Source organism: Lynx canadensis, chromosome D2 (genome assembly GCF_007474595.2).
Source record: "Lynx canadensis isolate LIC74 chromosome D2, mLynCan4.pri.v2, whole genome shotgun sequence".
Taxonomy (NCBI): domain Eukaryota; kingdom Metazoa; phylum Chordata; class Mammalia; order Carnivora; family Felidae; genus Lynx; species Lynx canadensis.
This window is the reverse complement of record NC_044313.2, coordinates 27606985-27620067: the sequence shown is the minus strand read 5'-3', so window position 1 is coordinate 27620067 and position 13083 is coordinate 27606985. Positions and strand designations below refer to the sequence as shown.

At 37.0% G+C, this 13083-nt stretch overlaps 1 protein-coding gene across 3 annotated transcripts in view; it reads left to right on the top strand.

Annotated features, from left to right (window-relative positions):
• Positions 1-13083, top strand: part of BTRC (beta-transducin repeat containing E3 ubiquitin protein ligase) — a 181696-nt gene that overhangs the window by 110708 nt on the left and 57905 nt on the right. For all 3 annotated transcript variants that reach the window (XM_030334518.1, XM_030334517.1, XM_030334516.1), the window contains one exon: positions 3731-3820. In XM_030334518.1, the coding sequence (XP_030190378.1) occupies positions 3731-3820 (90 nt within the window). The remainder of the gene's footprint in view (positions 1-3730; positions 3821-13083) is intronic.

The window sequence follows — 13083 nt, the reverse complement described above, 5'->3', positions numbered from 1 at the left end:
CCCTCCCCATCCCCCGGTTCCTGACTAAGTCAATCTCTGGTGCTTTTAAGTAGTAATTTTAAAATACCGCCCCCCCCCCCCCCGCCATGGTTTATAATTGTTGCCTTATGAGGGTTAATCCCATATAAATATCTCTGCCATTTTTGGAACTTGAGCTCTGTGGCTTACAGTTTTTATGTTATTCAGTATATACTAGTTACTTCATAAGTGTCTTTTAAAAATATAGGAAGTTTTATTTAAAGACTTTTGTGTTGTCTGTACATGCATAATGTTTGTGGTATTAGTAGCTGCAAAAGAAGTACTGAATCCTGAGCCCAGAAGATTCATGTACCAATACCTGCTATACAAATGATCCAATTTATTCCTATGAAATATGTTTTGAAATAATTTCAACTTAAATAATATAAGAGTAAAATAGTTCAGTGGATAAATTTTTAAAGTTTAACTTGTCTAAATGGAAAACCAATTTTATAATACTTTTTCTCCATTTTCTTAGATTTTTTTTACCTACACCTTTCCAAAGAATTGACCAAAAATGAATAACTTAAAATATCTATGCATCCATTGCTGACATAAATAAATAGGAGAAATCATGGCTCTTCCTCACAGAAAACATTCCATTTAATAAATGTGGAAGGAAAGAGGGAAATTCACCCTCAGGGGAAAAATCACCATCAGGGGCGCCTGGGTGGCTCATTTGGTTAAGCATCCAACTCTTGATTTCAGCTCAGGGTCATGATTTCGCAGTTTGTGAGATCAAGCCCCCATCAGACTCCATGCTGTCAGCTTGGGATTCTCTCTCTCCCTTTTTCTCTGCCTCTCCTCTGCTGTGCACATGCTCTCTCTCAAAATAAATAAACATTTTATAAAATTTAAAAAGGGGCATCTGGGCGGTTCAGTCAGTTAAGTGTCCGACTCTTGACTTCTCCGCTCAGATCATGAGCTCGCAGTTTGTGGGTGTGAGCCCCATGTCAGGCTCTGCACTGTTAGTGGGATTCTCTCTCTCCTCTCTCTTGTGTGCACATGTTCGTGCTCTCTCTCTCAAAATAAATAAACTTAAAAGAATAAAAATAAATTTTAAAAAAATCACTGTCAGAACACTACACTAAAAATTACCATAGGCAAGATCTACCAGTAGATGCTAAAATTAGGAGGCTGAAGTTGAAACGGAAACAGTATATTTGCATAGTCTCAATATTTCCCCCAATATATTTAGTAATTCCCAAAGGAAGAATAATAAACTTATAATGGAAAATCTTGTCAGACATGACCTTAGGCAAGTGATAAAGGTTAACATCACTATAAATACTTATTAACCTACCTCCTGACTTACTTGATGCATTGAGAAGGGCACATCTCTTATGTGGTATTATTCCCAATAATGTGTAACTTCCATCTGATCGTGAGAAAACATGAGACAAAGCCAGATTGAGAGGCATTATATAGATTAATCAGTTCTCTTCAGAAGTGTCATAATCATAAAAGATAAGACTGAAATTGTCACAGATTAGAGGATGCTAAGGAGACATGGTAACTAAATTCAATGTGGGATCTTAGGTTAGATCCTGAACAGAGGTTCTGCCTGGGTAGCTCAGTTGGTTAAGGGTCTGACTCTTGGGTTTGGCTCAGGCCATGATCTCACGGTTCATGAGTTTGAACCCTGCATCTGTTACGGAGCCTGCTTGGGATTCTCTCTCTTAATTTCTCTCTGCCCCTTTCCCCAACTCAAAATAAACCAGGGCGGGGGGTGGGGGGAGATCCTGAACAATAAAAGGATATTAGTGAGAAAAGTGGTGAAACTAAAAATAAATTCTTTATATTGTACCATGTTAATTTACTTAACTTTGGTAAGTCTTTTGTGGTTACATAAGACATTAACATAAGGGGAAGCTGGGGGAGGGTATACAGGAACTTATTTTTGCAACTACTGTGTAAATCTAGAATTTAAAAAATGGATTATTTCCTATTGTTGGTTATGAGAGATTGCTTACGTCTTTTTAAAAAAAAATTTTTTTTAACGTTTATTTCTGAGACAGAGAGAGACAGAGCACGAGTTGGGGAGGGGCAGAGAGAGAGGGAGACACGGAATCAGAAGCAGGCTCCCGACTCTGAGCTGTCAGCACAGAGCCCAACGTGGGGCTCGAACTCACAAACCGTGAGATTATGACCTAAGCCGAAATCAGTTGCTCAACCAACTGAGCCATCCAGGCGCCCTGAGATTGCCTGTGTCTTAAGATTTTTCTCTTTAATTCCAACACATATGGTTCTCCAGCATAGTAGTTCTCAAAGAGTGTTCCTAAACCAACAGCATTCATATCAACTGGGGATTTGTTATAAATGCAAATTCTCAGAAGCCGGGGGATGGGACCTAACAATCTGTGTTTTAACAAGCCCTCCAGATGACTCTGATGCATGCTAAAGTTTGAGAACCATGATTTGTACCATCAATTAAAACTTAGACTACAAGAAAACATTGTTTTACTATATTGGCCAGTTATTAATAATGTTTGCTTACCATTTTTTCAGATTGTGGTAAAATCCATGTAACATAACAACCTCTTAATCATTTTTAAATGTACGGTTCAGTGGATTAAATATATTTACATTATTATGTAATTGTCACCACCATCCATCCCCATAACTCTTTTCATCTTATAAAACTGAAACTCTATACCAGCCTCTGGCAACCACTTATCAGTATTTATCTTTTTGTAACTAGCTTATTCCACCTACCATAATGTCCTCAAGGTTCATCCATATTGTCCTAGATGTCAGAATGTTCTTCCTTTTTTTTTTTTAACTTTCTTTTAATGTTTATTTATTTGTTTTGAGAGAGCGAGACAGAGAGTGAGAGAGCAGGGGAGGGGCAGAGAGAGAGGAAGAGAGAGACTCCCAAGCAGGATCCGTGCTGTTAGCACAGAGCTGGACGCAGAGCTCGATCTCATGAACCATGAAATCATGACTTGAGCCAAGATCAAGTGTCCAGTGACTAACCGACTGAGCCACCCAGGTGCCCCAGAATGTCCTTCCTTTTTACGGCTGAATACTATTCCATTGATGTACATGCCACATTTTGCTTGTCCCTTCATCTGTTAGTGGATATTTGGGTTGCTTCCATGTGAATAATGCTGCTATGAACATGGATGTAGAAATATCTTTTTAAGACTGCTTTCAATTCTTTTGGGTATACATCCAGAAGTGGCATTGTTGGATCATATGGTAATTCTAATTTTAATTTTTTGAGGAACCATTACCATGCTGTCGTCCACAGCAGCTGTATCCTTTTACATTCCCACTGGCAGTGCTCAATGGTTCCAGTTGTTCCACATCCTTGCCAACACTTACTGTTTTCTGTTTTTTAATAGTAACCATCTTAGTGGGTATGAAGTGGTATCTCATTGTGGTTTCATTTCTGAGCTGATGTGCTTGTTGGCCATTTGTATTTCTTCAGAGAAATGTCTGTTTAAGTTCTTTGCACATTTTTGAATAGCCCCATCACCTTCCAGCAGATCACTGCTGCTTACATACTTGTTCATGAGTTCATCTTTGGCTCTTGTGGGCTCTCACTTTCTTTGCTTCCTGTTGTCTACCTTGTTTCCAGTTCGCATAAATCTGGAATTTATACATAGGTCTATTTGTACGTTGATTTTGAGAAATGGAACAAAATTTGAAAACTGTATATGACAGCATTTTAATATTTAAACCTGTTTCCAAAAAATTCTCATTACAGACTTACAACAGCTGTGCCAGACTCTGCTTAAACCAAGAAACAGTATGTCTAGCAAGCACTGCTATGAAGACTGAAAATTGTGTGGCCAAAGTAAGTAATATTACTCATCAATATGCATTATACCGCATCTTAACAGTGCTTTATCTGTAAACATCTTTATATCATGTTGCTATTAAAGATCATCACAAGATTTCATATTTAAAAAAAAAATACAGGAGACATCATTTTATCCAAAGCAGATTGCAAGTTGGAGTCTCCATCTTTTCAGTTGCAAAAGAATCTTTTGATTATGCATTCTGGTCACACTTCAGTCGAATTCACATTTGTTACTTGACACTAGTTATGGATTATTACAAATAAATAAGATTCATGAAAGAAAATATACAATTACTTTTATAAGGTTGTTCATGGGTTTTAAATGTAATTAAGTATAGGGTATCCATTGCAAGGATTGTGAGATACACTATAGAAAATCCAGTTATTATAATACTATTATTATTTATTGAATGGCTAATGATAGAAATATTGCTTTTGGTGATTTTGATCTGAGTGTACAGTATGTTTTATCGTGCATATGCTCTACCTTTTCTCGTGCACAAAATGTATGTATATCTACAGATATAAAATTAATCACACATTAGAGATCTTATGATCTAATAATTACATTAACTATGGCTCAAATCTTTCAAGTATCTCTAATTGGTTAGGAACTTTGACCTAAATTTCGATATCAGCCATTTTGATTATCCCAGGACTAAGTAAAATTCCAGTATGGGCTCGGTTTCTAGACTTTTACTTTGCATATATGCAAAATTATTGTTTTAATAGCTATTCAGGGATTTGTCACTGTTACAACATTTCCAACTTTAACTACTTTAGTTTAGTCTATCTTATTATACTAAGGCTTTCAGTTACTTGCTGTTATTATTAGAGCCAGACCTGGTAATCAGGTAGTCTCCATCCTTTACTAAAAAATCAAAGGACAGCAATATTTTTTATTATTTTTATTTTCTTTCTTAAAACATAGTCACTGGACCTACTTAATCAACTGAAATCATACTAACTATAACCATTAGAAATGATCCATATAATAAGTGTCAGAATTTGTTTAAAATTATAGTTTAAAAAGTTGGTTAAGTGTCTCCTAAATTAGAGTGTCTTAGTAACTTGCTGTAAAATATGAAAATAATAAATTACATGTATTTATTTTTTCAGCCGTTTAGTCACAACTAACAAGTGCTAATTGACCCTATTTTGTGTCTGGCATTTGTACATTGAAATGGGGGACCAATTATTTGGGCCTCTAAAAATAATCTTCCTCCTTTTTGGCCACATTGCTCAGTTTCATCACAAGTGGGTGACTTCTGGCTAAACAAGGTAAAATCTTAGCATGAGCACCGATCCAAGGACAGGGTGACAATTTTAATGAGTTTCATTGAGAGCTGGCCAAGTGAGCATCTGTTCCTTTTGTTTTCTCCATACTTTGTAAGCCAGGATTTCTAAGCTATATAGTCATGTTGGTGTGTGTCTGTATGATGTGTTTTGTTTTGTTTTTCTCCCACCCTGTACTTCAGTGGTGCATGGTTAGAAATCTTCTGGCATCTGGCACAATGGCATAATTTCTTCTGTGCTCTTGGGTGAGGAAATAAGTTTGCTCATTGCTGCTCATCTGTCTGTTTCCTTTGCTCCCAGATGGTGACCCTCTCATCGCACTCTTGCTTATTTTAACATTATTCTGACACTTAGATCCTTTCATCGTCTCCTTAAATACCCTAATTTAATAATGATTTCTGTCATTTCCTATTGGAACCTGCCTAACTTTCTGGTTCCTTTTGTTGGCCCACATCCTGGCTTCTGGTTCATTGCTTCAGATTTGAGCCAAATAATTAGTTGATCAATGGCAAATAAAAACACGTAGCTAAAATTATGTCTTTCTTGTAACAGCCTTCAGTAGGTACCAGTAACATGAGGAGTTTTCCCTTTCTATTTCCCTTCCGTAAGAGTTTTCCCTTTTCTATTTACATATGTTATGTGTACCTCATGATTCTGTGCTGTTTCTGTTGGCCTCATTTATTGCTTGACCTGTGAAAGGTAATGACTTGCCATTATTTTTGTAGGTCTACAAGCTTGTCCCGTTTCCTGCTCTTCACCTTTAGCCCTTAACTGAGTAGTTTCATCTGCTACACTTGATATGGCTGCAGTGGTTTTTAACTTGGTACAGGTGTCCGTTGTTGATTCAGACAGTACTCCCAAGTGGCCTTGAATGTCCAACCATCTCCATGTGAGAGCACCTATAATATAGTGCTGTCAGCCATTTTTTCCTCTAGCTCAAAGCAGCTAATTCTGATGAGTGACTTTGATTTGGGTGAAAATAGTAGTTACTATTATTGAATATTGTTTATTATGAGTTTTAGAGAAGACATCAATACCAGTTATTCCCTGAAAAACAGCAAAGTTGTTAAGTTCAGACCCTGTAGTACATAGTATGTGACTCTTCTTTGGCAGAAATAGCTTACAATAAATGTTTTATAATAGGTCTATGAAAACGGGCCCATTTGTCCTCTTTAGAATACAAGAAAACAAAGTGGTAAGAAAAACTACGGCCACTCTAGGTTAATAATAATCTGAATCTCTAACTTGAAGAATGAGACCTAGGAAAAGATTTAAAAATAAAAATGGGGTCATTTTATCAGTATAACCTGGTCTGAGTAATATTTGGAGGCATTGAAATATCTTTTATTTTCTTCCAAAGCCTTCTATTCTTTCTAATTGTAGGTCTGTAGTTCATGAGATTTGTTTGGAACATGATGAGCTCTGTATTTATTGTAGCTTTAAACGGACAGTCATTATTGACTGCCAGCTTAGTCTTTAAAATCAATAATTACATTGTACTTAATTGTCAACCTTCATGATGTTTTTTAATTGGTAAAGAAAGCTAACTAGAAAAATGAAGAACATTACTTTTTTATGTTATCTTGTTGGTGACTTTCTATTTAAATATTACTGAAAATTTTGGGTTCAGGGTTTTCCTAATTTACTTTTTACACATACGTGCATGCACAGAATTAGAATTGAGTTGTTTGAACACAGCTACCGACATACCTGCCCAGGTGGGAGAAGTTATGCCTCTTTATGTTTGGAAAATAAACCTCTTCAGTAGTCCTTTGTAGATGTTCTGTATTGTAGTTGTTTGTTGTTACTGTTTTTTACTTGAGACTAATAATCTGTTTGCAACTGACTGAGACAGAAAAATGTGATGTTCCTTTCCACTCACTCCAGATTTTGATAGAAGACTTGTTTTATTTATTTCCAAAATTATATCCGCAGGAAACAAGCTGTTTAAATTCAGATTATGCTGAAGCAAAATGGTCCTGGTATGAGAAGCAACGTGCTGTTTTACGAGCACAGAGTCCCTTTTCTCATAACTGATTGATAGTAAATATTTTCCTGAAGAATTATTGCCAACCATGAACAGTGCAACTGTTTCACTTTTTTTCCGTGCTACTTGCTGTACCAGCCATTGTCGGTAATTAAGATCTACAATTCACAATGCAGACGTTTGCACTTCCTCTGGGTCTGCGCTATTTATAAGGCATTTCAGCTGTTCAGAGTTTCTTTTGAGTTTTAAACTACATGTTAACAGGCTTCTTTAACATACTGTTCCACAAGTAGCATGTCAGATGGTCCATTCTTTGCACAGGCCTCTCTGTCGGGTCTAAACATTAGCTTTGTGGAGAATATATTAACATGGAACCATATCATTGAGGCCAATAAGGTTGGAAAAACTCCGGCATGTTAATGTGTTACACATTAGGCATATTGCTGTTTCAAAAAGGCAGGAATAAAGTTCAGAAGTACTATTTTTTTTCTTTCATTTTACAGATGTTCATATGATTTTAATGAGTGTGAATGGGAGTTATAGAGAGGCTCTGAGAAATACTAGTAAAGTGACATTTCCCAGCTCGCTTTCAGGTAATAATAGAATAATAGAATCAAGGACCATTGTTATAGACGAGAGTTTGTGTGTTTGTCAGATTAAAGATGCAAGAATACACCTTCTAGATGTACATGATATTTAGGAGTACAGACAAGGGACACCAAAATGGATCAGCTGATTGACGGCACGTTTGTTGTATAATCATCTTCAGGAACCTTAAGTAGCATATGCCATTGTAGAGGAAACTGTAAACAGGAATCCTGGTTTATATTAATTCGATAAAATTAAAAGTCATGTTTAACCATTTCAAGAGCATTAATTTCAAAAGGAAAAAAAAAAAAGTCCAGACCCCAGTGAGAATCTTGAACTATGCCCTTGAATGAGAGAACTGCCTATATAGTCTCCTTACTAACTGCACTCATTGCTAAACATACAGGAGAAAGAAACAAGAAGCAGAAAGCTGTCTACAGAGTATGTGTAAAACTTTGCCTTGAGTGGATATCAGACTGGCTGTTAGAAGCCTAAAGTCAGCTGCGTTGATTCTACATGTTGGACACCAGCATCTTCCAGCAGAGCAGATCTGAAGAGAAAGGCAGACATGGGTTTCAGTGCTGATTCTTGATGGGCCCTTGAAGATAGAGCTTCAAAGCCTTTCCAAGGCAGTTTTATTGGCCAGAGCCAAAAACTTTCTGTGGTTCTTTTGAACTACATTGTTTGTGTAAACTTATTTTCCTTAGTGAACTCTTTATGAACCTTTTTTTTTTTTTTTAAAGATAGCAGCATTGGTTCAACTGTTGGGAACCACTAGATCTGACCGAGGCACTTCAAGATGCTAGAACCTATTCACATTTCTGTCTAGCCAGGGAGCTAATAAGATTAAGCCTGTCTTTGTGGATTGGTCTAGATTAGCAGGAGATGAGCCCAGTCAGTGTTTTCCTCAGTGAAAAAGGAAAGGTTGGGAGAGAGAGAGGTGAAGGAAGAAAGTTCTTCATCAAGAACTGACTGCAGTATTGCCTGCTGATGCATGTCGGATCACCCGCACCGAGAGATCACATGGCTTCTCCAAAAGTCAAACGATCAATTCGCCTCGTTTTGGCTCTGTACTTAATGCACAAACAGTGCGATCTGCGGGGCTGTAATTGCATTGTTAGGGCCAAGGAACAAGCCTGTGCCTTTTCAGCAGACAGCTGGCAGGGAGAGAGGCATGTTGTTAGGAAAGAGAGAGGCAAGGCAAATAAAATTACTGCTAACGCTCAGAGATCGGCAGGAGTCCTACTTGCCTAATCTTACCGGTGGGAGCAAGCGGCTGTTGTAATCCAATTATAGCAGCATAAGCAATTTGTTAGACACTCCGCATAATGTAACAATTTCCCAATAAACTCTGACTTGTAATAACGTCGGCAAGAGTCCGCATAAATCTGCCCGAATGGTGGGGGCTGGAGCGTTCGGCTGGGGGCTTGTAATTGGCGCCATCAGCACGTTTTGCGGAGTGCAGTATGGTGCAGTCTTTTAGTGCAGGAATTTTAAGGAGAAAAGCATGGCACACGTTTCTTAGAGAAAGAAAAGTGGCCATTAAAAGGGGAGCAGCTAGAAGGGCATACTCTTGCCTTCACATTACCTAGGAATCTTAGTGTAGAAAGAAAACAGGAGGAAGCCATGTTTCCTTCAGTACTAAAGTGGGGGAGGGGGAAGAGTGTATGGACTAAATTCCTTTATTTAAAAGGCGTCAGTTTCTATTATTTATACCCGCCTTTACCGGCCCCCCAAATGCTGTTCAGGCACCATTTAGTTAACATTTTTACAAAATTGTTCATAGCCAGGCGAGACTAAAAATGCCAAGTTTAAATCTTTTCTTCTAGAGTTTATCATTTTCTTTACAACAGGAAAATATATTTCCTTTGTGCCCAAAATAAATCTTTTAAAGATCTCATCTCATTGAATATCAAACCTTTCTGTAGAGTTCTGCCTTCCGGTTTAAGAAACCATCTCTTACTGAAGGGTTTAAAACCCAGCTTGTTTGCTTAGCTGGCTTTACTACATTGCTTATTTTCTTTTCTGCAATATATTGTGAATGTCTATGATGCTAGGATTAGGAATCTTTCTTGTTGAATGCTTACATTGTACAAAAATGCAGTTATTCTTATTTAAAACTGTACCTGTATGATCATTATAGAAATAATTTTGATTCCTAAGTCATAACATTTCTGTTTGGGAAAAATATTTGTTGTGTGGAGCAGAATAGAACCTCCATTATTTATTGATTGATTAGGGTTGGTAGTCACAGAATCAAGTTTATTTATACAAGGTATAGGAGGTGAGGAGTGCTCATAGATCTGAGTTAATAGACAGATTTTCATGCTACTGAGTCTGTATTAAATGTTATCTGCTTTCTTATGCCAACCCAACTCTTCATTGTTGTTAATTTGTGTCAAAACAAAGCTTCTGAAATAAGAACAGGATTATTCAAAATATCATGTTGCTGTGGGTATTATTACAATAAATATTTACTTTCAGTATAAACATTTCCTTCCACTGAAGCAAATGCTGCCTTGTTTGACTGGAGCTACATCAATAAACTGCAGTGCCTCTAATAAAGCCACTCAGTGTCTGGGTTTAACTAATGGCTGATTTTCATGGCTTTGACAGTGAGCTGTGTGCGTTATTTTCTCCTGATATTGTAAAAATAATGAGAGCAAATTAGAACAATCAGTTTACACAGATAGCTCCTGATTGGAGGCGATGGGCAATATGGCAGCAGGTAATCCATCTTCGGGCTCTTGTCACATTAACTTCAGTAGTGTGAAAAGATCAGGTGGGGTAAGCAGGGATCCTGCCCAATCGGAACACTGAAATTAATGAGAAGAGCATTGTTCTGTGATCAACCTTTTAATTAGCAAGATTGGAAACGCAGGGAGTGAAGAAGGCAGCACCACAGCTGCACAATGCCAGGCACAATTCCTGAAAGGGGAAAGAAAAAAAAGAAAAATCAGTGGGTTTTATATCATACTTCTCTTGCTGTATATAGGCATCGTGTTTCCATTCTGGAGCTTGTTTACAGACTTTAACAAATACTGCCTACTTTCCAAAGTAATATCATAAATATAGTTGATGTGTTTGTCATCTATAGGCTGTAATTCTTTTTTTTTTTTTTTTTTTTTTTTTTTTAGGCTGTAATTCTTTCAGGGGTCATTTAGGATTTTGATTACCAGTATACTGTCTTTGGCATTGCACATTGGGTTTTAACTTTTGATTTTTTTTTTTAAATTAAGTAAGCAAAGAATTTACATTTCAAAAGGTCTGCTTTGTCGACCTCCCACCATTCAGCCCCTCCAATATGTAGAGTTTTTCTTGCAAGTAGCATCAGAGTTTTCTGGTCTGGAAAACTTTTGTCACTTTGAGTTGTTTGAAAGAGGAGCAAAGTCCAGACAGGAAGCTATGGCATATTTAAATTGTGTTCCTTTCCTGATTCTGTTTGTTAGGAAAATCACTGTCTCCCCTCCCACCCCCCACCCCCCCACCGTGCTGTTGACTTATCAGTGTTGAGGGTGTTATTTCAATTTATATAATTAAGAATTGAATATCAATAAAGTATGGTATTTATAGGAGGAAGAGAGAGTGAAATCTATGTAGCGACAGACTAAAGGCTGATTCATCCATTTAAAGCTCAGTTATACTAAAATTGAAACCTTGTTAATTATCACTGTAATATTGGAAAATGTGGTATAAAGCCATGGAAGATATTAATGAGCCAGATTTTCTCTGCCAAATCAATGCCTGTTTTCTAGGCCTATTTTGACAGGCTTTAACTTTGGGGAAGGTATGAGGTTTTTAGTATTTTAATCTTTATGCTTTTAGTTGCTTACAGTGAAAGCAGAAATATAATGTAAGCTATGTAAATGAATCCAGTTATCTTCCAAGCGTATGTAAAATAAATTTGTTTTTTTTATTTTAACAATTAAGTGACTTAGGCATTTATTTAAAGTACTAATACATATGGGGCACCTGGGTGGCTCAGTCGGTTAAGCATCCAACTCTTGTTTTCGGCTCAGGTCATGATCTCGCAGTTCACGAGTTCAGGCTCCACACTGACAGTGCGGAGCCTGCCTAGGATTCTCTCTTTCCATCTCTCTGTGCCCTTCCCCTGCTTGTGTTCTCTCTCTCTCTCTCTCTCTCTCTCTCTCTCTCTCTGTCTCTCTCTCACAAAAGAAATAAATAAACTTTAAAATAAAGTACTAATACATAAAAGCCAGTTATCAGGCACCCTTCTGAGTACAGAATTAACAATAAAGAGCCTGTTGTATGAAATATTGAGGTTAGGTGTAATATCTTTTATCATCATAGTTAATAGGACTTTCTTCATAATTTGTATAACTAATGGAGATTCTAGCCTTGCAACCTTAAGGTATTTAGAGAATGTAAGTCCCTGATATTATAGCCCTATGTAAAACCCATAGAATAAAGGCACTTCACTACCCATCTCCCTAGTCCTCTCCCCACCCCCACCCCCCCCAAATCTTTAGTATAGCTTTTGGAATTCTGTCAGAAACCTTATTTTTGTTTTTGTTTTTTGATTGATAACTTTTCCTGAAAATATTCAGTATTTTAGGATCAGTGACTTAATACAAAATAGTTTCTAGGACTTCCCCTACCCCCAACACACTCTTTAAGAGAATGGTGCTACTGTGCATATTAATATTTTAAAGCCCACTTGTTAGAATTTTGCATGATATTTTTCTGTATTCCTTAATCTGAAGAAAAATTTTTTACTTACCGCTTTTATGGATTTTTGTGGCTGTTTATTCTCCTTTCTCCTAATTTGGCAGTTTCAGAAGCCTGGGCTCATAAGTTGTCCAAGGATATGTTCTTAGTCATATGGTGTAAATAGATCACTTACAAAGCTTGTGAAACCTGAGCTCTCCTTTTGAACCTTTCAGTACCCATGAGCTCAGGATCCATACATGTAAAATCTTATTCTTGTTTCATGACTCCAGCTTGTAAGGCAAATGAGCTATGAATTTAAATGACTATTCTACTCTATACCAACTTTCTACCAAATAAAATTGGTACTTTTCTCCTTTTTTCCTATGATTCTGGATTTCCATCTGACCTAGTGACCTTGCCAATATTTGTTCTTGTTAGAGTTCTTTTCCAGTAAGATTTGCTACTCAAGATCAGTGTTAAAATAGACGAGGGCATATTTTTTTATGTTAGTAATTACAGAAATGTCTAACTGGCTGAATGACCAAGAAACTCCTTTTTAGTTTCCTAACAGAGCTAGAATTACCAAGTCACCTTAAATTCTACTAATTCCAAGTCTCATCAGTAGGGTTCACTGTAGAGAAATTTTCATTAGTCTAGTCTTTGGGAGTTCTCATGTGTGGAATCAGCTGAATCTCTGAGGCTATTATGATCCTTT